Source organism: Rana temporaria, chromosome 12 (assembly GCF_905171775.1).
Source record: "Rana temporaria chromosome 12, aRanTem1.1, whole genome shotgun sequence".
Taxonomy (NCBI): domain Eukaryota; kingdom Metazoa; phylum Chordata; class Amphibia; order Anura; family Ranidae; genus Rana; species Rana temporaria.
In genome coordinates, this window is record NC_053500.1 from 14193687 (window position 1) to 14218238 (window position 24552).

Consider the following 24552-nt stretch of genomic DNA (forward strand, 5'->3'; position numbering starts at 1 on the left):
CCCCTTTTTTCGCTCTCTATCTGCAACGTAGAGAGCGTCCTGACTCTCCTGTAGTCCAAGGGAGGGGGCGAACACGACACTCCACACCAGGGAGAAAGCCTCACATTACTGTGTGGAGTTACAGACAGAAGAACAGGAAGTGAGGATTTCTCAGAAGAAATAAGGACATTTAAAAGCCAAATGGAAAGATGAGGTAAGTGAAGGAGGACTGCACTAAGGTAAAGGAAGCTATTTAGGGAATTTTTTTTTTTTACCTTTACAACCCCTTTAACTGTGTCCTAGGGAAGTGATTCTAACTGTGGGGGTGGTAGGCTACCAGTGACATGACAGTGATCACTGCTCCCTGATGACAGGGAGCGGTAGATCCCTTGTCATGTTGCTAGGCAGAACAGGGAAATGCCTTGTTTGCATAGGCATCTCCCCACGCTCTGCCTCTCGGTCTCACGATCACAGGCCGCCGGCAAACATCGAGTTTGCGGGGCACGCTCCCGCAAGGAGGCAAATTTAAAGGGACATACCTGTACGCCCATTTGCCTGCCTTGTGCCATTCTGCCGATGTATATGTGTGTGCGGCAGTCGGCAAGTGGTTAAATGATGGGTTTAGTTCCGCTTTAAACCCGGGAGAAAGGATTGAAATAACCGTTAACATTACACCATAACAAGCGATTGGTGTAATTCGCTCCGGCTTCTCTTTCCCGGGCCAGAGGCACACATTGCCAAATACTCAGCTGGGAAGTTTTTGTTGGCTTAACAAAAAAAAAACATGGCAGTTTCCAAGCATTATGACAATTGTTTGTATAAAGGACGCAACTCCCTCTGATAAAGTTACAAGGAAATGGGTATTTTCACAAGAATTTGTTTGTTGAATATTGATGGACAATGACAATTTTACTCAGAACCTTGTATTCATAGACCTCGTTAGGTATGTGATTGTTCTATGATGTTTGAGTAGTTGTATGTAATTTGGCTTGATCAAACAATGGTGTAATAACAAGCTGGTTAGCTCTGGAAAAACCTAAATGTAACTGATCTGCAGGGTTTTAGTATCTTTCGGCCTCAAAAATTAGCACTTCAAACTGAAAATGCTATTTAATTCAAAATCACTTGACCCCCCCCCCCCCCTTCATGACCAGGATATTTTTTGCGATACAGCACTGCATTACTTTAACTGACAATTGCGCGGTCGTGCGACGCTGTACATACCGTATTTATCGGCGTATACCGCGCACTCTTTTGCCCTTAAAATCAGGGCAAAATCGTGGGTGCGCGATATACGCCGATAACCGCTTTCCGCGCCGTGTTTGAACCACTGCGCCGACATATACCGAGCGCAGTATACTCGGGCAGGCTCGGCTCCTCTCACGGTCACGTCCTGTATGTCCTTTACGCGAGAGGAGCCGAGCCTGCCCGAGTGTACTACGCTCGGTATATGTCGGCGGAGTGGTTCAAACACAGCGCGGAAAGCGGGGATCGGCTGAAGAACACAGCGGGGAGGACACCACGATGGCCGCAAAAGAACGCCGGACCGGACAAGGCCGCCGATGGACGCCGGGCAAGACACCGACGAGGGGCATCCAAACTGTAAGTATTTCTTTTTTTCCAGGAATTTTTCTTCTAGGTTGGGGGTGCGCGCTATACGCTGGGGCGCGGTATAGGAAGATAAATACGGTAAATAAAATTGATGTCCTTTTTTTTTTTTTTTTTTCTCCACAAGAGCTTTCTTTTGGTGGTATTTGATCACCTCTGTGGTTTTTATTTTTTGCATTATAAACAAAAAAGACTGATCATTTTAAAAAGTAAAACAATATTTTTTACTTTCTGATATAAAACGTATCCAATAAAAAAGAAAAAAAATAGTAGTAAATAATAGTAAAAAAAAAATCAAATTTCTTCATAAATTTTGGCTAATATGCTACATATTTTTTGGTAAATAAAATCCCAATAAGCATCTACGAATTGGCTTGCGCAAAAGGTTATAGCGTCTACAAACTATGGGATAATTTTTTTTTTTTTTTTTTTATCTAATTTTTTTTACTAGTAATGGTGGCGATCAGCGACTTATAGCGGGACTGCGATACTTCATCGGTTGTTTTTCTAAACTGTGGGAGGTGCTTTTACTATTGGAATGCATGGATCCATGTCCCTGATTTGCAGGAATGCAGGAGCCATACCTTCCCCTCTGACAGAATGGCAATCTGCCTTGTTTACATAGTCAGATCGCCGTTTTGCCTCTCTGCTCGATCATTGGCAGGTGCTGATGGACATTGAGTCCGTGGTACTTGCAGCGATCTCCAGCAGCACGCATGCGTACCCCCTACCCGGGGGAGCCGGATCACGTATATATATTGTAAGGGGTTAGCTCGGTAGCGGGGGTGTGTGACCTCCTGAGTGGGTTCACTACACACTGAATTATACAGAGAGGCAGCCGTGGGTAATTGAAAAAACAAGGATTATGGTTTATTCTTCCATATTGCTGGAAACAAGTGCAAGCATCCAAATAGCATAAACAAAACATAAAATAAACCCTGGCCACTTGGGCCATCTACCTTCACAACACAGGAACCTATCTATGGAGTCTGGCACAGCCTACTGCTGGGCCGACACTGCTGGTCTTCCAGCAGAAAACAATAGTCTTTTTGATTTTCTTATCACACAGCAAAAATATCAACAACCACTTCACCTTCAGAAGTCTTCCTCAGCTCACTGCTCTCTTTAACTCAACAAGCCTCAGGATGCAGCATTCAGTAGTAATCCTCTGGACAACTTATAGAGGCCTTAATTTTCTCATTCTAAACAGCTGAAGCTATCCAACGTCCTTAAACCTGTCTGGCTACCTCTGCAGCCGACACCTGATAGTAATTGGTGAATTTTCTAAACAAGGCAGAAATGTATCTCCCGTCTGTGACAACACCCCCAGATTTACCTGACTTCCTGTCACAATATATATATGTGATCCAGTGCACACGTGTCACCCTGTAGCACTAAAACTGCTATGGACCTGAATTGGGTAATACTCTTAGAGCAATCTCGCCCATCCATTCATGTGTCCATGCTTTATTTTGTTAAATCACTTTGAAAAACACTTCTCCGGCATTTATAACAGTGGCCATCTTAAGTAAGGCCAGAAGATTCCTGTAGCTACTTGAAATCCATCTCCCCTTAGCTTAGACATGCAGGCAGGAGGGTGTGCTTAGCTGAGAAAACCCCTCCTCCCATGAAGACCCCTTCAAAAAAAAAAAGTTTAAAACAAGTAAATATGATATACTTTCCTATTTATTTACCAATACTAGCAGCATAATGCCGCGTACACACGACCGTTTTTCATGACGAGAAAAATGCAATTTTTAAAATTGGTCGTGAAAAACGGTCGTGTGTGGGCTCCAGAGCATTTTTCTCGACAAAAATGCCTGAATTTTTTTTTAGTACCTGCTCTATTTTTTGTCGTTGTTTTTCACGTCGTGAAAAAACGGTCGTGTGTACGCTTTAACAAGGAGGAAAAAAACACACATGCTCAGAAGCAAGTTATGAGATGGGGAAATTAGCAAAAGAAGCCCAAAGGGTGGCGCCATTCGAATGGAACTTCCCCTTTATAGGGCCGTCGTACGTGTTGTGTGTCACCGCGCTATGCTCGAGCATTGTTTTTCACGAACGTGTGTATGCAAGGCAGGCTTGAGAGGAATCACGACAAATCATAACGTTTTTTTTGCATGACATGAATAACAGTCGTGTACACGGCATAAGGATTCAAAATATTTAAAGTTGATTGAGAGAGTTTAGTTCTCCTTTAAAAGAGAAGTATGGGGTTTGGGCTTTTTGCAGATTCATACTTACCTGGGGGGGGGGGGTGCAGCATCTGTCCCCTGGCATTTCGAAGACTGAGAACTGAGCGATCTAACACTGCCGATCGCTCAGGTCTCAGTGCTTCCTGAGCGGAGAGCTGGTGACTGTCAGTCACTGCCTCTCTGCTTTGCTCCCTCCTCACTTTTTGAAACGCTGGGCTATTAAGGGGATGGAAGGGGCCAGCTCAGGCTCTCGGCTCGCTGAGAGACTAAGCAGGGGTCCGGTCCAGGCATGAGGTCAGATCCTGACTCCATTGTCACGATCTTGTCCGAGCCTGGACCGCCTCTGTGACGTCAGCAGACAGCGGACTTCAGCCTGCTGTCTGCTGAAAATGGGTGACAGGAGTGCAGAACGAACTGCACTCCTGTGATGCACAGGAGAAGTACAGCCAAACGAGCTTTGGCTGTACTTCTCCTTTTAAGTGCAACTATATCTGCCTCCACTGCAGCGATGCGGTGTCCTGGTGCTGATTTTCCGGCCACTGACATGTTCGGCTAGTCTTTTCTATAAACATTCTGTAGCTTTCTGTGGATGTTGGGCAGCCTGCTCCCCTTCTTCATCGAGAACTCAATGGTAGCAAGTTGCTTCTGCTTGAAATCCATTATAGAGTTATTATAGAGCAGGGATATGCAATTAGCAGACCTCCAACTGTTGCAAAACTACAAGTCCCATCATGCCTCTGCTTCTAGGTGTCATGCTTGTGGCTGTCAGTCTTCCTATGCCTCATGGGACTTGTAGTTCTGCAATAGCTGGAGGTCTGCTAATTGCATATCCCTGTTATAGAGGAATAGTTACTCTACTGCCATGCAGTGGCGGCTGGTGCTGGAGAATTTGATGGGGGCACAGGCGGGCCCCTCCAAGTCTGCACTCACCCTACGGTGGAGCCCTCCAGCTGTCACGGCTCCCCTGGTGCCCAGTGATGCGGCTTCTGTCTTGGCCCGGTCTGGGTCTTTCTGTCCTGATTGGCCGGGAAGCCAATTCGCTGGTATCACAGGGTGGGAGGGTTTGGGGCGCAGTGCTCTTTGCCCCGAGGACAATATACAACTGGCCAATTGGGGCCTCGGGATGTGGTCACGTGCTTGTGAGGGGGTGACGGACCTGGTAGAGACCCGTTGGTCCGGCGCCCCACCCACACAGTGCATGACCACACAGATGGTACAGGCTGCTGGGGGGGCGTGCCCCTTGTGGACCTTCCGCCATGTAAAATTTGAAAGACCTGTGTAAGCTAATAAAAAAAAGTTATACCCACTTTTTTTATTACTTTCGTTACAGCCTTTGAGGCAGATCCACAAAGAGAGTATGCCGGCGTATCTACTGATACGCCGGCGTACTTTCAAATTTCCCGCGTCGTATCTTTGTTTTGAATCCTCAAAACAAGATACAACGGCATCTGGGTTAGATCTGACAGGCGTACGTCTTCGTACGCCTTCGGATCTTAGATGCAATTCTTCGGCGTCCGCTGGGTGGCGTTCCCGTCGTTTTCCACGACGAGTATGCAAATTAGCTATATCCGACGATGTACGAGCGGCCGTCGCATTCTTTTACGTCGTCTCAAGTCGGCTTTTTTCGGCGTATAGTTAAAGCTGCTATCTGGTGGCGTACGCAATGTTAAGTATGGCCGTCGTTCCCGCGTATAATTTTTATAAAGTCGTCCGTGAATCACGGGATGGACATAATTTACGTCCACGTCAAAACAATGACATCCTTGCGACGTCATTTAGCGCAATGCACGGCGGGAAATTTAGGGACGGCGCATGCTCAGTTCGTTCGGCGCGGGGACGCGCTTCATTTAAATGAAACACACCCCCTACTCGCCGCATTTGAATTGCGCACCATTACGCCGCGAGAGATAAACTTACGGCGCAAATTCTTTGTGGATTCGAAGCTTCAAAAAGTAAGTTACAGCGGCGTAGCGTATCTTCCATACGCTGCGCCCATGCAATTCTACGAGGATCTGCTCCTTTGTATTTAGTTTTATGTTTATAATAGCCATATGCTATGTTGGTATTTTCAAACAGCATAGTGGAGTGCTTTACAATGTGCAATGAATACAATTTGTGTAGGCAGATGAAGGCTGTATTGTGTGATATCTGTTAAGAAACCCAAAGTCCAGACATGCCATGAGACAAACTGGCAGTTGAAGCGCTGCATGTCACCGTGACCCTGTGTTTTCTTCCGTGACGCATTACAGGTTCTCTAAATTCTGCAGAACAAACACAACCTCCCTTCCTAGTCATTTTAAAATAGCTCCTATTATATAATAATGAATAGTGTATTTGCTGGTTTATTGTGCTTTTTGCGGTTGCACATCCGTTATGTATTAGGTGTTGTGTATTGTTATATGTTCTTCCCTATACTTTGTTCTTCGGTAGAGTTGGCAATATAATAGATGTGTTGGTGGCAACAGGATAACAAGAGCCCCATATAGCATACAGGGGAACTATAGTTTTTTTTTATTATTATTATACCTGTGAAAAAGACTTGCGTAGTATAAGCGATCTTATGAATGTGGTAAACTGAAACTGTGGGCAGTTGGATTATATATTGTTGCTTTTGTTTACCGAAGGATTGCAACTTTTTTACAATCAGTGATCTCTTCATATTTTCCACACTGCACAGCCAAAGAGGTGACACAGATAATTTCCAATTAAAGTTTCTTCATTTAGTATGATTGTCACATGGTGAGAACATTCTGGAAAACAATATATGAGATATATGAAAAAGTATCGAAAATAGAGAGGAATCTAAATTTTGGCCCAAATTCTCAAAAAACCTGCCTAACTTAACTTTCAGCAGTTAAGTTACACAGGCGTTAAATTTCTACCTAAGTGCCCGATCCACAAAGCACTTACCTAGAAATTACACGCCGTGTAACCTAAGTGCCTCCGTCGCAAGGCGGTCGTCTGCTCGAGGGGGCGATTCCTATTCAAATGAGGCGCGCTCCCGCGCCGGACGTACTGCGCATGCGTGTGACGTCATTTTTCCCGACGGGCAGCGCGCGAACGTGATTTACGCCGGGCTTTGTGGAGTACTAACTTTACACATTGTAAAACCAGCCCTAATTTTGCGCAAGCAAATCGTAACTTACGCAGAAAACACAAAGCTTAAAAGCTTTGTGGATCTGCTTAAGTACTCATTTGCATACGCTAGCCGGCATTTCAACTCGAAATGCCCCCAGCGGCGGATGCGGTACTGCATCCTAAAATCCGACAGTGTAAGTGTCTTACAGATGTCGGATCTTCTGACTATCTTTGGAAAAATCCTTCTGAGGATCGTTTCCAAAGATAGCCACAGGGATACGCAGGCTGAACAGCAGTTCCGCCTGCGTATCTCCTTTGAAGATTTGGCCCATAGATATTTTATTGTTATTCCTGATGCCAGAATCAATAAAGAGCATCAAGAAGGATATTTTCCATCACATGACATCAGCAGCCAGAACAATAATAGCTCGTAATTGGAGAGAAAATAAAAGCCCAAACATAACAGACTGGGTATGTGAAGTGAACTAAATACAATGGCCCAGATTCTCGTAGATAGGCGTAAAACTGTGGTGGCGTAACGTATGTCATTTACGTTACGCCGCCGCAAGTTTTACAGGCAAGTGCTTTATTCATAAAGTTGCGGCGGCGTAGTGTAAATCACCCGGCGCAAGCCCTCCTAATTCAAATTAGGCGGGTAGGGGGCATATAGCATTTAAATTAAGCGCGTTCCAGCGCCGAACGTAATGCGCATGCGCGTCCCTAAAATTTCCTGACGTGCATTTCGCTAAATGACGTCGCAAGGACGTCATTGGTTTCGACGTGGACGTAAATGGAGTCCAGCCCCATTCACGGACGACTTACGCAAACAATGTAAATTTTTTTAATTTCGACGCGGGAACGTCGGCCATACTTAACATTGGTTGCCCCTCATATAGCAGGGGCAACTTTACGCGTCGCAAATCTAACGTAGACGTCGTAACTTCACTGCGTCGACCCCGCGTATGTTCGGGAACTTGCGGATTTTGCTAATTTGCATACTCGACGGGGAAAACGACGGAGGCGACACCTAGCGGCAAAAAAATTGCATTTAAGATCCGACAGCGTAAGAGCCTTACGCCTGTTGGATCTAATGGATATCTATGCGTAACTGATTCTAAGAATCAGTCGCATAGATACGACGGCCCAGATTAGGACTTACGACGGCGTACATTGCGTTGCGCCGTCGTAAGCCCTTCGAGAATCTGGGCCAATATATTGAAAGACAGATAAGAGAAGAAGGATACATAAATAGTCAAATGCCAGAACTATGGCAAAAATGGGATGAATTTCGGTGCTCTAATAGAATGAAAGAATATTAATAAATGGAAAAAAATAGGAAGAACTTGAAGGGTCATTGTAAAGGGAACATAAAATTGAAAAAAAAGGGGGAGAATAGAGGGTTTTCTTTTTTTTTTTCTTCTCTAGGTTGAATTAGTATGGATGTGCGATAGGATGAATGAGAATGGAAGGTAGCAGAATATATGAGGATACATATTGTAAGAAATGTTGATAATGTGGTTTATAGATATTGATTAGATTCTGCACATTGAATAATGAAGAAGAATAGATATGTATTGTGATAGAATCTTGTTTAATCGTAAACTTAATAGCCCGGATTCACAAAGCACTTACGCCGACGTATCTCGAGATACGCCGCGTAAGTGTAAATATGCGCCGTCGTATCTATGCGCCGTGCCCATAAACTGAGATACGCCTAAAAATAGGCTTCATCCGACCGACGTAACTTTCCTACGCCGGCGTACCGTGGGCGCATATTTACGCTGGGCGCATTGGCCGCTCCCATTGAGTTTCTATGCGCATATGCAAATGAGGGAGATACGCCGATTCACGAACGTACTTGCGCCCGGCGCATAATATACGCGGTTTGCGCAAGTCGTACATCCGGCGTAAAGTTAAGCCCCATATATGAGGCGCAAGTCATGCTAAGGTATGGACCAGGGAACGCAGCCGTCGTATTTTACGTTGTTTAGGTAGTACCTAAATAGGGCTGGGCGTAGGTTACGTTCACATGGTAGGCAGTGATTCAACGTATCTTAGGCAGTTGTTTTGACGTGATTCTGAGCATGCACACTGGGATGCGGCCACGGGACGGCGCATGCGCTGTTCGTTTTAAGTACTTCTATGGCGCTTGACCCATCATTAGCATGGGGTCACGCCTCATTACCATGGCTCACGCCCACTTCCACCTACGCTGGCTTACGCCGAGGAAACCCAGCGTAGATTTGAGAGCGAGTGGGAGCAAGTGCTTTGTGAATACTGTGCTTGCCTATATGCGCCAATGTATGTGGATCTGGGCCTTTGTATTTAAAAAAATAGACCAATAAAAATAAATGGAAAACAATTAAAGTTTATTTTCTTTCTAAGCAAAAAAAATATATATATAGTACATCTGTGCAGGATGTGCACATTTCCCAATGTTTTTACTTTATAACCACTTCAGCCCTGGAAGATTTGTCTGTAATTGTTTATCGTTTATAAAATAGACGCAAACAAAAAAAAAAAGCAGGGCAATACTAAAAAAATCACAATAAGGGCCCTTTCACACTGGTGCGTTTTTCCCGCGTTTTCGCGGTAAAAATAGCGATATTAAAACGCCCATAAAGCGCTCCCCATGCCCCCTCCATTGAAATTAATTAAAAACCACTGGAAAAACGGAGCGTTAAAATTGCGGTAAAACACGGCGTTTTTACCGCGATTTTACCGCGTTTTTAATTAATTTCAATGGAGAGGGGCATGGGGAGCGTATTAATAGCGCTATTTTTACCGCGAAAACGCGGCAAAAACGCACCAGTGTGAAAGGGCCCTAAGTGTATGGTTTGCGCAAAAGTTATAGCATCTACAAAAAAGGGTATATTTTTATGGTATTTTTATAAATATTTTTGTCTTTACCAGTAACGGCGGCGATCTTCGATTTTTATCGTGACTGCGACATTATGGAAAAACACATCGGACACTTTAGACGCCATTTTGGGACCACTGTCATTTATACAGCGATCAGTGCTATAAAAATGCACTGATTACTGTGTAAATGACACTGGCAGGGAAGGGGTTGAACACTAGTAGGCGAGTAAGGGGTTAAGTGTGTCCTAGGGAGTGATTCTAACTGTGGGGGGGGGGCTACCGGTGACACAACATTGATCACTGCTCCCGATGACAGGGAGCAGTAGATCACTGTCCTGTCACAAGGCAGAACAGGGAAGTGCCTTGTTTACACAGGCATCCCCCTGTTCTGCAGCTCCCTGACCTGATCACGGCACCACGGCGGGAATTTCAAAGCAACCTACATATCTACTGGCGGTGGTCAGCAAGTGGTTAATAAAAATATTTACCGTATTTATCAGCTTTTCCTGCGCACTTTTTTGCCCTGAAATTCAGGGCAAAATCGTGGGTGCGCGATATACGCCGATACCCGCTTCCTGCACCGAGTTTGAACTACTGTGCCGGCATATACTGAGCGCAGTACACTCGTGTATAGTCGGGCAGGCTCGGCTCCTCTCGCAGTCACGTCCTGGATGTACAGGACGCACAGGACGTGACCGCGAGAGGAGACGAGCTTGCGCAACTATAGACGAGTGTACTGCGCTCGGTATATGCCGGCGCAGTAGTTCAAACTCAGTGCGGGAAGCGGAGATCGAACGGGGAGGACATCACAGAAGGACCTGACGAGGAGGACACCACCGAAGCCGCAGACGGACGCCGGACCCGACGAGGCCGCAGATGGACGCCGTGCAAGACACCAAAACTGTATGTACGAAAATCTTTTTTTCACAGGAATGCGGGTCCACTTTAGGGGTGCGCGCTATACGCCGGAGCGCGCAATACCCCGATAAATACGGTAGTCAAATATTCTATTTACAAGTTCCTCTTTGGTACCGTAAAAGTCCCTCATGTTTGTTCGCTTTATTCTAAATATTATATAGGATGAGGTACCCCCATAGCCCTTTCTTTCTTTTTTTAATATAGACGCGATGCCGTATCGCAAAAAAAAGCTCTGGTCATTAAGGGGGGTAAACGTTTCTGGTGGCTGAAGTGGTTAATGTGCTGTAGAAAATGCAAAAGTGTCAAATATTCAGTTTATAGTGTACAGTTCAGTTCATTAATGAATATAATTCATAATAAAGTGCGATGAAGTCACAGACCGTCCACTACGTGACTATTTCCCTAAAAGTTATTCTTGAGTGTAGTCCAAGTATTAGATCATCCAGCTTCCAGTCTGTGCTTCATTCCTAAACTTCCATGTGGCTAAACAAACTCACCGGAGGGGAATGACCTCTTCTCATGAAGCAGGTCTATTACGTTTATTAAATATGTCTTCCTGCCCAATGCTGATCTCAGATAGAGGAGGAAAGCCCCTAAATCCTATGTAAATGTATTAAGACATCAGACGTTCGTCTCCCCCAATGAAGTCACAGTGCAAACCTCTCCAGCACTGCACCTCTTCCACGGAAGGGAGTAGTTTCCAAAAAGAAAAGTTGAAAAATTGTTTAACCACTTCAGTACCGGGCACTTTCCCTCCTTCCTGCCCAAGCCAATTTTCAGCTTTCTGCACTGTCACTTTTTAAATGATAGTGCAAGAAAAACTGCGCTAACCCAATAAAAAATATAATAGGAAATGATAAACCAGAAGGCTCCAATTAGGTGATATAAAGACAGAGGGGCAGATCCACAAAAGAATTACGCCGGCGTATCTCTCGATACGCAGCGTAATTTCAAATTACCGCGTCGTATTTTTGTTTTGTATCCACAAAACAAGATACGACGGCATCTCGGATCGATCCGACAGGCGTACGTCTTACTACGCCGTCGGATCTCGGGTGCATTCTTTCGACGGCCGCTAGGTGGCGTTTCTGTCGATTTCCGCATTGAGTATGCAAATTAGCTAGTTACGGCGATCCACGAACGGCGCTTTTTTTAACGTCGTTTGCGTTCGGCTTTTTCCGGCGTATAGTTACCCCTGCTATATGGTGGCGTACTCAATATTAAGTATGGCCGTCGTTCCCGCCTCGCATTTTGAATTTTTTACGTAGTTTGCGTAAGTCGTTCGCGAATAGGGATTTGCGTAGAATGACGTCACCGTCGTAAGCATTGGCTTGTTCCGGTTTAATTTCGAGCATGCGCACTGGGATAACCCCACGGACGTTAAAAAAAAACGTCGTTTACGACGGGTCACAACGTATTTACATAAAACATGCCCCTATTACATCGTTTTGAATTCCGCGCCCTTACTCCGCCAAAGATACACTACGCCGCCGTAATTTATGGCGCGCATTCTTTGTGGATTTGAAAAAAAAAATTAAGTTACGGCGGCGTAGTGTATCATAGATACGTTGCTCCTGGCGGAGAAATGCGTGGAGGTACGTGAATCTGCCCCAGATAATATAAATAAGAGGAAAAACTGCGCCAACCAAAAATTTAGGCTTGGCAAGCAAGGCTAAGATAAATATAACAGTGTAAAAATACAAATTACAGGTCACAAAAATGAAATGCAACCATATAAATAAATAAATAAAAATGTCTTTAAATGGAAAAAATTATAGGGCCAGATTCACGAACGACTTATGCCGACGTATCTTCTTATACGCCGTGTAAGTTCTAGGATGCGCCGTCGTTTCTATGTGCCGTATTCACAGTACAAAGATACGCCTGAATTTTGGCTTCCTACGACCGACGTAAGTCTCCTACGCCGTCGTATCTTGGGTGCATATTTACGCTGGCTGCTAGGGGGCTCTTCCGTTGATTTACGCATCGAATATGTAAATGACCTAGATACGCCGATTCACGAACGCAGTAAGCTACGCCGTTTACGTAAGGCGTACGTCCGGCGTAAGTTTACCCCTCATAAAGCAGGGTAAGTCATGTTAAGGTATGGACGTCGGAACAGCCGTCCGTCGTTTACGTAAGTCGTACGTGAAAAGGGCTGGGCGTAGGTTACGTTCACGTCGAAAGCATTGAGCCGTCGTATCTTAGGGAGTATATGCAACGTGATTATGAGCATGCGCCGTTCGTACAGCCATGCATTTACATGGGGTCACGACTCATTTTAATACAACACGCCCACTACCTGCCTACTTTGAATTAGGCGGGCTTACGTCGGCCTATTTACGTTACGCTGGCGTAAATATGGTCGCAAGTGCTTTGTGAATACTCAGCTTGCCTCTCAATGTTACGTCGGCGTAGCGCATATGAGATGCGCTACGCCGGCACAAAGATACGACAATGTACCTGAATCTGGCCCATAATGTCCAGAATTAGTGCTGAATAAATTCCTTGATAACCGAAATCAAGACGAACAACACCCAAGTGCACTTGGCATCCGTGAAGACCGCCACCACATGGAGAGCAGCTTACCACATAGCACATAACAGCAGTATAATGGTATTCCGTCAGCAGGTGAGCACTGGGTATTCCAAAAGCCTCAACAGAGTATCATCAGATCATAGGAGCGCTAGCCCATATCATACGTTCTGTCCGTGGATCATAAATTAAGAAGAGCGGACCATAGCGTGATAACGTTTTAAATGATCCAAAAATAACGAGCATATAAAAACATATGCCGGCCGGCACTATAGGAGCCCTTCCTCCTTCCGTTGAACGCGGTGACATAACTGTGCAGTCATGCTACACTGTACCCAAACAACATTTTTATCATTTTGTTCCCACAAACTGAGCTTTTTTTGTGGTGGTATTCACCTTTGTGGGGTTTTTTTGTTTGTTTGTTTGTTTGTTTTTTGTCCGCAGAGCGTTTCCAAAGGATCAGAGGGATCTCATGGTTAAAATGTATCAGAAGAAGGGTAAAAAAGAATGTCCAAGGCATTAGGTATACCATGGAACACAGTGAAGACAGTCATCCTCAAGTGGAGAAAATATGGCACAACAGTGACATTACAAAGAACGGGACGTCCCTTCAAACTTGATAAAAAGATGAGAAGAAAACAATTTCATGCTCCCAACTTTGTGGGAACAGTTTGGGGATGTCCCCTTCTTGTTCCAACATGACTGCACACCAGAGCACAAAGCTAGGTCCATAAAGACATGGATGAGTGAGTTTGGGGTGGAGGACCTCAACCCGACAGAACACCTTTAGGATGAATTAGAGCGGAGACTGCGATTCAGGCCTTCTCGTCAACATCTGTACCTGACCTCACAGATGAGCTTTTGGAAGAATGGTCAAACATTCCCATAGACACTCCTAAACCTTGTGGACAGCCTTCCCAGAAGAGTTGAATCTGTTATAGCTGGAAAGGGTGGGCCAACTCAATATTGAACCCTACGGACTAAGGCTGGAATGCCATTAACCCCCCCTGGCGGTATTCCCGAGTCTGACTCAGGGTTACATTTTTTTGCTGTGATCGTAACCCCAAGTCAGACTCGGGCTTGCCTCGCTGAATCCACAGGCAGTGTTTACTTACCTTGTCCCTGGATCCAGCAATGCCACCGCGCTGTGTGAGCGAGCGGGTCCTCGCTCGATTCACACAGTGCCTCTGTGTGCCGCCGATCTCCGTTCCCTGTGACGTTACGACGCACAGGGGCGGAGAACGGCGCCAATATAAAAAAAGTAAACAAACACAATACATACAGTATACTGTAATCTTATAGATTACAGTACTGTATGTAAAAAATACACACCCCCCTTGTCCCTAGTGGTCTGCCCAGTGCCCTACATGTACTTTTATATAATAAAAACTGTTCTTTCTGCCTGCAAACTGTAGATTGTCCATAGCAACCAAAAGTGTCCCTTTATGTCAAAAATGGTTTTAGAGCAGCTAGAAAACAGCGATAATAAATGATAATCACTTGCAGAATTGTGGGATAGCGATTTGTGGGGAAATTCGTCATAAAAAAATAAAAGTAATGACAGCGACAATTCTGCAACTGAGCAAATTTCAGTGATTTTGAGTTGATTACATTATTGAATAATTTTTTTTATAATTATATTATTATTTGTTAGAATTATTTATAATTATTTATTATATTATAATTTATAATTTTGTTTTTAAAAAAATTTCATACCCGGGATGCCTACTAGACTCTTGTTTGGTCAGATTTATGTGAGTTATTCCTAAGAATTGCAGGACTACAATGTAAAACACCAAATTTCCTTGCAAATAATGGTACCGCTTTCAGCACCTAAAATCTGAAATAATCGTACCGCTAGGGAGGTTAAAGTGCCATTAATGTGTGTGTCAAGGTAGGTGTCGCAATACTTTTGGTCATATAGTGTAAATCCCTTCAGGGTCAAGAGCTGTATATGGTCTGTGTATGCTGAAACATTCTGTCGAATCTTAAAAATGGATAAAATAAATACAAGCATCCTGTACTTGTACAATAAATGACAACGATGAATGGGAATCCTGTGTCTCTCTGCTCTTCCCTGTGTTGCAACCAGTTTCCAGTGAGATGTCTGACTACAGAAATGTGCGGTTTCGAAGAATAGTAGACGCCGCGTTTCATGTAAGGCCGGTAAATGGTCACTGGGCTTTTCCTGTATGGGCCCCGGTCCCAGGAGTGAGCAACACATTTTTTGTGGTAAAAGGTGAAGGAAGACGATTCTCTCTAAAAAAAGCAGAAGTAAACTTTTCGGGGATTGTCCAATCATGCAGAATGACACAACTGTACAGGGAACAAAGAGCAATGGTCTGACATGGGAAAGGAAAATACAATATTTGATCAGCTTAATGCAAATGACCTTGTATAGACCTAACTGAATGATATTCCGTTTCTAAAGAATTCTATATCATAAATCAACTACTTTTTTTTTTTGTTTGTTTTTTTTTAATATATTTCTCCATTTTTTTTTTCATCTTTTGTTACATTTCTTTGCAGCCACTTCCTGTCTATACATTCCAGCGATGGCAGCATGCCATTTCTCAGAGTGGGTTTTTTCTGATGGTAACAGCAGTGGAGCATTCAAGGGCAATGTGCGCTGGCGCAGCTGCTTGTTGTCTCCATTAGGAGAGTGAGTGATAGGATGACATCACAGGAGAACAATTGAGAGACAGGGACCAAACGGTGCCACCCTATAACAGGAAGTGGTGTCGCGGAACCTCCTTGGCAGATTGAAAATGGCTTTTAAAATGAAATATAATATGTTAAAGCAAATACAATTTGATTTGAGCTTGCATATACCAACGTGATGACTAAATCACATGCACTATTTTCCTAAAAGAGAAATTTATTTATTTTAAAATCATACTTACCTAGGTGGATGCAGCATCGGTCCTCTGCTGGCTCGAAGGCCCCTTTCAGACGGGAGCCGCAGTGGCGGTATAACGCCGCTAAAAATAGCGGCGCTATACCGCCGGGATTGCCGCGGGAATCAGCCGATAGCTTTGCGGTATTAACCCCCGCTACCGGCCGATAAAGGGTTAATACCGCCCGCAATGCGCCTCTATAGAGGCGCATTGCGGGCGGTTTTGCCGCGGTTTCCCATTGTTTTCAATGGGAAGGAGCGGTATACATGCTGCTCCTCTCACCGCTCCAAAGATGCTGCTGACAAGAGATTTTTTTTCTCTCCCGCCAGCGCATCGCCTCAGTGTGAAAGCCCTCGGGCTTTCACATTGAGTCTGCAGTGAAGGAGTTTTTCAGGCGGGATAGCAGCGCTATTTTTAGCGCTGTACCGCCTGAAAAACTCCTCAATGGGAAAGGGGCCTAAGGATGAGGAACAAAGGATCAAACACCGCTGATCGCTCAGTTCTCATTGCTCCCTGAGTAGAGAACCGGTGGCTGTCAGTCACAGCTATCTGCTCTGCCCCTCAGGGGCTCACTGAAGCACTGGGCTGCGGAGGGAGTGGGAGAGGCGGATCAGGCTGTCACAGGCTCGTTGAGAGGCTGACCCGGGTGCTGGTTCAGGCATGTGGGGGGATCCCGACCATATGGTTGCAATATTTCCTGAGCCTGGACAGGCTCTGTGATGTCAGCAGGCTTTAGCCTGCTGTCTGCTGAAAATGGGTCACAGGCAGTAGTGTATTAAGGATTTGTGCTGTCCTAGGCCTGACTAAACTTATGTACCCCCTAATTTAAATATGACCCATCCCTTCCTGTCAAGTCCACACCCCTTTTTCTGAGGGCCTGGGGGGGGGGGGGGGCAATGGATTCCCTTAATTTGCATAGATTTCCTCTCACTTCCTGTTTGGCTATGGGGCAGGAAGTGAAGGGAAATCTCTGCAATGGGACAGGGATGGTATAAAAAAAACTGACAGGGGCTATAACTAGGGTTGCCACCTCATCCCTTTAAAACAGAACACATATGAATTACACAGGTTAATTAATGTGGCTAATTAAGGTGGTAATTAGACTCATTTGGTGCCTTACCTGCATTAAATCAGCCACAGAACCTGTGTAATTCATATGTGTTCTGTTTTAAAGGGATGAGGTGGCAACCCTAGCTATAACCCTCCCTTGCTCTATCCAAAATTTTAAAAAAAGTGTTGCCTATAGTTCTACTTTAAACACAAATTTCTGATAATTTTATGAAGAGGACTAAGAAGATATAACCATGCCAATGGTGCAGCAGAAAACATAAAGCACAGTGAGGAAGGTTTGTGGTCCAGGCTGATAGGACAGTCCAAATTAGAAGCAGCTTGCGTTACACTAACAGTGTAGCACAAGCCGGCGGGGACTTTTTCCGTGCTGCTATTCTGCAAAGTGCTGCCCTAGGCCTGGGCCTTGTTGGCCTAGGCCAGGATACAGCGTTGGTCACAGGAGTGCAGAGCGAACTGCGCTCCTATGATCCACAGGATGAGCGTTGGCTGTACTTCTCCTTTAAGGATGGATCTAGCCAGGGGATGATAATATTCACAGTCCGTCACGTTCCTGTACTCTGTATCCCATAATAGTTGTATGTAAAATGATTGTAAAGTCTCTTTTAAAAACATGTTATACTTACCTGCTCTGTATAATGGTTTTGCAAGGAGCATCCCGGATCCTCCTCTTCTGGAGTCCCCTGCTGGTGCTCCTGGCTTCTCCCCCCCTGCTAAGTGCCCCATAGCAAGCTGTTTGCTAAGGGAGCACTCATGTGGGGTCATTAATGTATGGCGGGGTCATTAATGTATGTATGTGGCATGGGGCAGGGATAGGCAGAGTTCTGTAGCCCAGCAGGGGAAACTTAGACAAGGATGACAACACTGCTTGAGAACTCATAGCAACAGAGGCAGCGTTGTCAGCCAACAACAAGAAATTATGAGCTTACTGGATTTTTATGTTGATATACGTGTTAGCTACACTAGCAACTAATGCAGTATAACGTGACTTTTTCTTTTCTTTTTGCAGAAGGTCCACAGTGTCCGCAGTGTACCTTGAGAGGCTCTGTTCCCTATAAATGCACGTCATGTCCCTTCTACTGTTGTAAGATATGCTGGGTAAAACACCTTAAGGTTAGTCTTTCTATAGGAACGTTGAGTTTTTATAATAATAATAATAACAACCAGAACAGGCAGTTCTAGCGATGGCCATGATTGTCATGATGTCTGCTTGTCGGACTGACTTTTTTCTTTATTTCTTGATCCGTTTTCAAGCCACTTTTTCTTGTGGTAAAAAACACAAAGTTACAGTTTTAAATCTGTAGGTGTTGTGCCCTGCCACAGTGTAAGGCCCCGTACACACAAGGGGATCTCCGCTGGAAACGGTCCGCCGGACCGTTTCCAGCGGAGATTCCTCCTCCGGATTTGGATCCGATGGCTTGTACTCGCCATCGGATCAAAATCCGCGCGGAATTCATCCGCGGTGACGTGTCGCGCCGTCGCCGCGATGATGACGCGGCGACGTGCGCGACGCTGGAATGTAAGTACTTCCACGCATGCGTCGAATCATTACGACGCATGCGAGGGAGGAGAGCGGACGGACTGATCCAGTGAGTCTGTACAGACCACCGGATCAATCCGCTGGACCCGATTCAAGCGGATAGATTTCTTAGCATGCTAAGAAATTTATATCCGCTTGAAATCGATCCGGCCGAGAAATCTCCGCGGATAAATATCCGCTAGGCCGTACAGACGACCAGATTTGTCCACTGGAACTGATCCGCGGATCAATTCCAGCGGATAGATCCGGTCGTGTGTACGAGGCCTAAGAAAAAGGTAAATGGCATGCAGGATTCTCAAAGATGCAGATTGAGGGGCTCCAGAATAGATATTATAAATGGAGAAAATCGTTTTTTTCAGATTTCTCCAGGTTTTGTAATTCCAGGATTGGTCTCTTGAGTCCAGGGACTTCAAAGAGTCTTGGGAGGGACAAATCCTCTAACCCAGGTGTGTCCAAACTTTTTTCAAAGAGGGCCAGATTTGATGAATTGAACATGTGTGAGGGTCGACCATATTGCCTGCCATTTTTTGAACCATTAAAATGAAATGCAAATGAACTAATACACCGCCCAACAAGAATTCTCTTGCCTTTGTGGTTGTGTGTGGTGAAGAGTCTAAGGATGAGCTTGGGCGTGTTATTTGGATATACCGTATTTATCGGCGTATAACACGCACCTTCACTTTAATAAGGAAATTTCAGGATTTTTTTTAGCTTTAAGTAAAGAATTGTGAAGCAAAATAAAGGTCAGTGGCCATCAATGCAGCCTAATCAGTGCCCATCTGCAGCCTCACCATCGACATGCAGGCAGCCTCACCATTGCCATCAATGCAGCCTGATCAATGGCCATCTGCAGCCTCAGAGGGGACAGGGAGGGAGACGGGACGAGCGCCAACAGATTACATACAGGAGAATCTCCTGTTTACGCAGTGGCCTATTTAATACAAAGATCTGACTCCTAGGATAGACAGAACAGTGGTCCAATGCAGCCCAGGAGACAGGACTTCCTATTACGGGAGATTCTCACTGTATGTAATCTGATGGCACTCGTCCCGCCCCCTCTGGGATTCATTGGGGTGGGCCACAAAAGATATATATATCCTAATCACCAGTGGGGCCACATTAAACCGGAACGCGGGCCGCAATTGGCCCACAGGCCGGACTTTGGACATGCCTGCTCTAACCCTTTGTCCAAGCTTTACTGGAGACCCAGCAGGTTTTGTGTGCAGGTGCACACAATCACAGTATAACCAAAGGGGCTGTCTGCAGTTCAGGGCTCCCCCTGGGAAAATAAGGTCCCATGCCCAAAGGCCAGAGCATGGGCCAGAGCAGCAGGGGGCTGCAAGAAAGAGAGCTGAGAAAGAGATGCAGAGTTGCACATGAGCACAGTGGTGCTGATAGAGGGACCAGACCAAAGGCCTAGGCTTGAGGCAGCAGTGCTGTGAGAGGAAGTCATGAGCTTTGGTGTTATTTTCCTTTGTGTTTGAACCAGGAAATGTGGGTCTTATTCCACATCTCAAGTAGCCGTGTCAGGGATTTGATAAGAGGGGATATAGTGTAATCATAGATCAAAAGGCAATCCCAAGTCGGAGAGAGAAGAGAAATGAGAAAGTGGAAGGCTTCGTACACACGTTTGAGAATCTCGTCAGAAAAAACTTGTCGTTTTCCCTGACGAGATTCTTGGCAAGAAACTCTTGCCGCTGGAGTGTACTGACTTTCATTTCAAAAGAACCGCGGTTCTCTTGAAAGGAAAGAACGCTGTGAGTGAGTGAGTAACTTGTATAGCGCAACAAATGCGAACTTAATCGCCTCAAGGCGCTTCCATCCAGAGTCGTACCGGTCCTTCAGAAGAGGTGGGTCTTTAGTTTTTTCCTAAAGGCCTGATGGTTTTCCTCCAAGCGGATGGTAGTGGGTAGAGCATTCCAGAGCCGTGGTCCTTGGACCAAAAATCTACATTCTCCCTTCGATTTGTAGCGGAATTTGGGAATTTGGAGAAGGTTTTGGTTGGGAGACCGGTGACGTAGGGTTTTATTTTCTCGCTTAAGTATTGGAGAGCGTTCCCCATGCGCTCGTCACATTCGATGCCATCGCCGCCATCTTGCTTCACCCTACCTATGCCGTGGAAGCTACCGCGCACGCGTCAAAGTCATTTCGAGCATGCGCGGGTTTCCACAGCGACGGGTAAGTATACACACTCTCGGGTTTCTCGTCTGGAAACAAGCAAACGAGAATCTCAACGAGAAAAAAGAGAGCAGGTTCTCTTTTTTTTCTCGTTGAGATTCTTGCCTGATTTCCAGACGAGAAACCTGAATGCCTCGTACACGCGAACGGGAATCTCGGCAAGAAGCAGTTTTCTTGCTGTTTTTTGCCGAGAAACCCGGTCGGAGGACGAAGAGTAAGAGATGGAGGCGGACCATTAAAAGGAGAATTGATATTGCACCATCTGGAAAGTGGTGTTGGCCAAGGAGAGGTTTTGGCAAAGTTTTTAGCCTGATTAACATGAAGACCCAAGAGGGAAGCCAAACTATTCAACAGAGAAATTAAATGGGGAAGTATAATATCCGGAGAAGTAATGTACAGCAAAAAATTGCTAGCTTGTGTTGTACACCAGCCAATTCAATTCCTCCGATGTCGGGTTTCAAAAAAACAAAGGTTCCAGGGCAAAGATAGAATTCCATAGAGGGCATCCTTGGCGGATGCCATGGCTATAGGGACAGAAGGTGATTCATGCCCCATATACTTCACCGTGGCTGAGGGATCTGTGTACAAGTTGTCAATCCATTTGATGAAAGAGTCGCCCATACCTCTGTGGGTCAAGGACGCCTCGGCGCATAGTTATGCCGGCGTAGCGTATCGAATATACGCTACGCCGACGTAGCGCAGAGAGGCGAGCACAGTATTCACAAAGCACTTGCTCCCAACGTTGCGCCGGCGTAACGTAAATTCCTAAGCGTAAGCCGGCCTAATTCAAAGTAGGTGGAAGTGGGCGTGATCCATTTAAATGAACCGTGACCCCATGCAAATGATGGGCCGAACGAACGGTGCATGCGCCGTCCCGTGGACGCTTCCCAATGCGCATCCTCAGAATCACGTCGGAAATGCTCCTTAAGATATGTCGAATCACTGCCTACGACCAGCCCTATTCACGTACTACTACGTAAACGACGTAAAATACGACGGCTGTTCCCTGGTCCATACCTTAACATGACTTACACCTGCTTTATGAGGCTTAACTTTACGCCGGACATAAGCCTTACGCAAACCGCGTATATGATGCGCCGGGCGCAACTACGTTTGTGAATCGTCGTATCTCCCTCATTTGCATATTTGCAATGAGGCGGCCAGCTTAAATATGCGCCCAATATACGCCGGCGTAGGAAAGTTAGGTCGGTCGGGGGAAGCCTATTTTCAGGCGTATCTAGTTCTATGGGCACCGCACATAGATATGACGGCGCACATTGACACTTACGCGGCGTTTCTCGAGATACACCGCGTAAGTGTTACGTGAATCCAGGCCCAGGACTTTTTAGGTATAGATATACTAATCATATACACATTCAAATATCTTCTTATTCTCCAAGTCGTTTTTGCCAGCCAGATCCTAACATGGTCTTCTCAATTCACCTCACCCCTCTGCCCCACAGCTATGATCTTCTTGTCATTTCTCACAGATATTATTATCTTTATTTTGTTTCAGGAAACTGGAAAATGCCCCAAATGCCAAAGCAATATTCAGAAGAGAGAATTAAGGCAGAAGTATTTCTTACCTTTAAATCAAGGTCAGGAATGATACCACAGATGGTAGAAGACTGAATACTGACTGATACAATCTAATTGGTTTCTGTGACTAAAACTATCATGTTCCCAGGAAAGCTTTGTTTTTAGAATTCAAGGGAAGCCACCAGTAACTAACTTTTTTTTTTAGGAATCGTAATCTCCACTCTGAAGTTATTACAATTGTGCAGTCTTATGAATATGTTTGCTGTAGTTCAGTTGAATTCTCTACCTATCAGAGCAGATGTATCAGGCTGTAAGGACCAACATGTCTGCTGCCTGAGCTCAGGACTGGTCACCAGCACTCTATCGTGGGTGCTGGTTGGCAGTAGAACCTTCACTTATTAAGGTCTAATTTAAATAGCTGACTGTCACTTTAAACAAGCTGCTAGCAGGCTTTAATCAAGATTTAGGTAGTGCCTAAAGCAGTAAACCCATCCATAAAACAGTTTGATTTCTTGCACGTGCCGGAAATGTAACACTCTCATTGGTTGTGCTCTCAACCTAACTGTCAAACCATTCAATGGCTGGTGTCATAACTGATCACGTGTGCATCATGGCAGTTGTTTATTAAACAGAGGCGAAGATGGCAGCTTCCTTGGCTGAAAACAATAGGGGGTTTACTTATACTATAAACTTACTAAGAGCTGCTTAGGAGCTTGCATACGGTGATGGGCCACATTTCCATTAAAGCGGAGTCGCGACCGGGGTTAAAAAAAAGTAAAAGTCAATCAACTACAAATACTGTAGCTGCTTGACTTTTAATATAAGGACACTTACCTGTCCAGGGAGCCCGCAATGTCGGCCCCCCAAGTCGATTCGTCCATCGGCTTCGGGTACAGACGTCAGGCAAGTAAGGGAAACCTACTGCTCATGCACGAGTCGCACGGTGCTTTCTGAATGGTCACAGAAGGCAATGGGGGAAGGAGGGGGGTCGGATAAAACCACAGAAGTGGCGGACGCCGCTGCGGCGACATGGGACGGAAGTTCTGAAGAAAACATGCCAAAAAAAGTACGAAAAGAAAAATCCAAAAACAGGGGGGGGGGGGTGTTCTTTTGTTTGAGTTCTACTTTTGCCTGTAACTTCGTTTGGAACTCCTCCACTTCACTATTTTTTACCTACAGATAAGCCTATAATAAGGCTTACCTGGCACAGGAGGAAAATACCGATAATACCGTATGTACACCCCCCAAAAAAATAAATACGGCATACTGTACATGTTTGAGGTATACTGAATGTAATGTTATATATTTTTTTGGTTGAACCTCCGCTTTAAGTAAACCTGTCATATAGAGAAAGTTATGTGGGTAAGATAAAAGCAAATGCCCCAAGGCACCTGCATGCTGCATCTTACTTAAAGCGGTAGTTCACCCTCACTTACATCATTTTTCCATCGAGACAGGCATTGTAGCGCGAGCTACAGTATGCCTGTCCCGATTTTTTTACCCCAGTACTCACTGTGTACTTGTACATTAAAGATTTCGGCTCCCGCGGGGAATGGGCGTGCCTATGGAGAGGGAGGATGATTGACGGCCGGCCCTGGCACGTCACTCTCCCCGAAGACAGCCGGAGTAGGTCTCGGCTCTTCACGGCGCCTGCGCACAGGCTATGCGCAGGCGCCGTGAAGAGCCAAGCCTATTTCGGCTATTTCCGGAGAAGCGTGACGCGCCAGAGCCGGCCGTCAATCATCCTCCGTCTCCATAGGCACGCCCATTCCCCGAGGGAAGTCGGTATCTTCGATGTACGAGTACACGGTGAGTACGGGGATAAAAAAATCGGGACAGGCATACTGTAGCTCGCGCTACAATGCCTGATTTTATGGTATAAGAAAAAAAAATTATTTTTTTTGCGTTTATAGGGTGAACCCCCGCTTTAAAATGTATTTTAGTTTCCCTTTCTGATTTGGTTTCTCTTTGTTATGGGGCCCTGACTTGTACGGGTATGAGTATGCTCTATAAGCCTGAAGTGACTTGAGTCATGACATCTCTCATACCCATATACATGAGTATGAAGTGACTTGAGTCATGACATCTCTCACCCATATATACACACATTCTTCCTGCACTCATCCTTAGTGGCCTTAATTCCATTGGCATTGCA

General features: G+C 45.3%; 1 protein-coding gene across 1 annotated transcript in view; it reads left to right on the forward strand.

Annotated features, from left to right (window-relative positions):
* Window positions 1-22939, forward strand: part of LOC120919431 (regulator of telomere elongation helicase 1-like) — a 46525-nt gene extending 23586 nt beyond the window's left edge. The window contains exons 2-3 of the mRNA XM_040331596.1: window positions 18150-18253; window positions 22375-22939. Of these exons, the coding sequence (XP_040187530.1) occupies window positions 18150-18253; window positions 22375-22467 (197 nt within the window). The 3' untranslated portion in view covers window positions 22468-22939. The remainder of the gene's footprint in view (window positions 1-18149; window positions 18254-22374) is intronic.
* Window positions 22940-24552: the final 1613 nt, after the last annotated feature.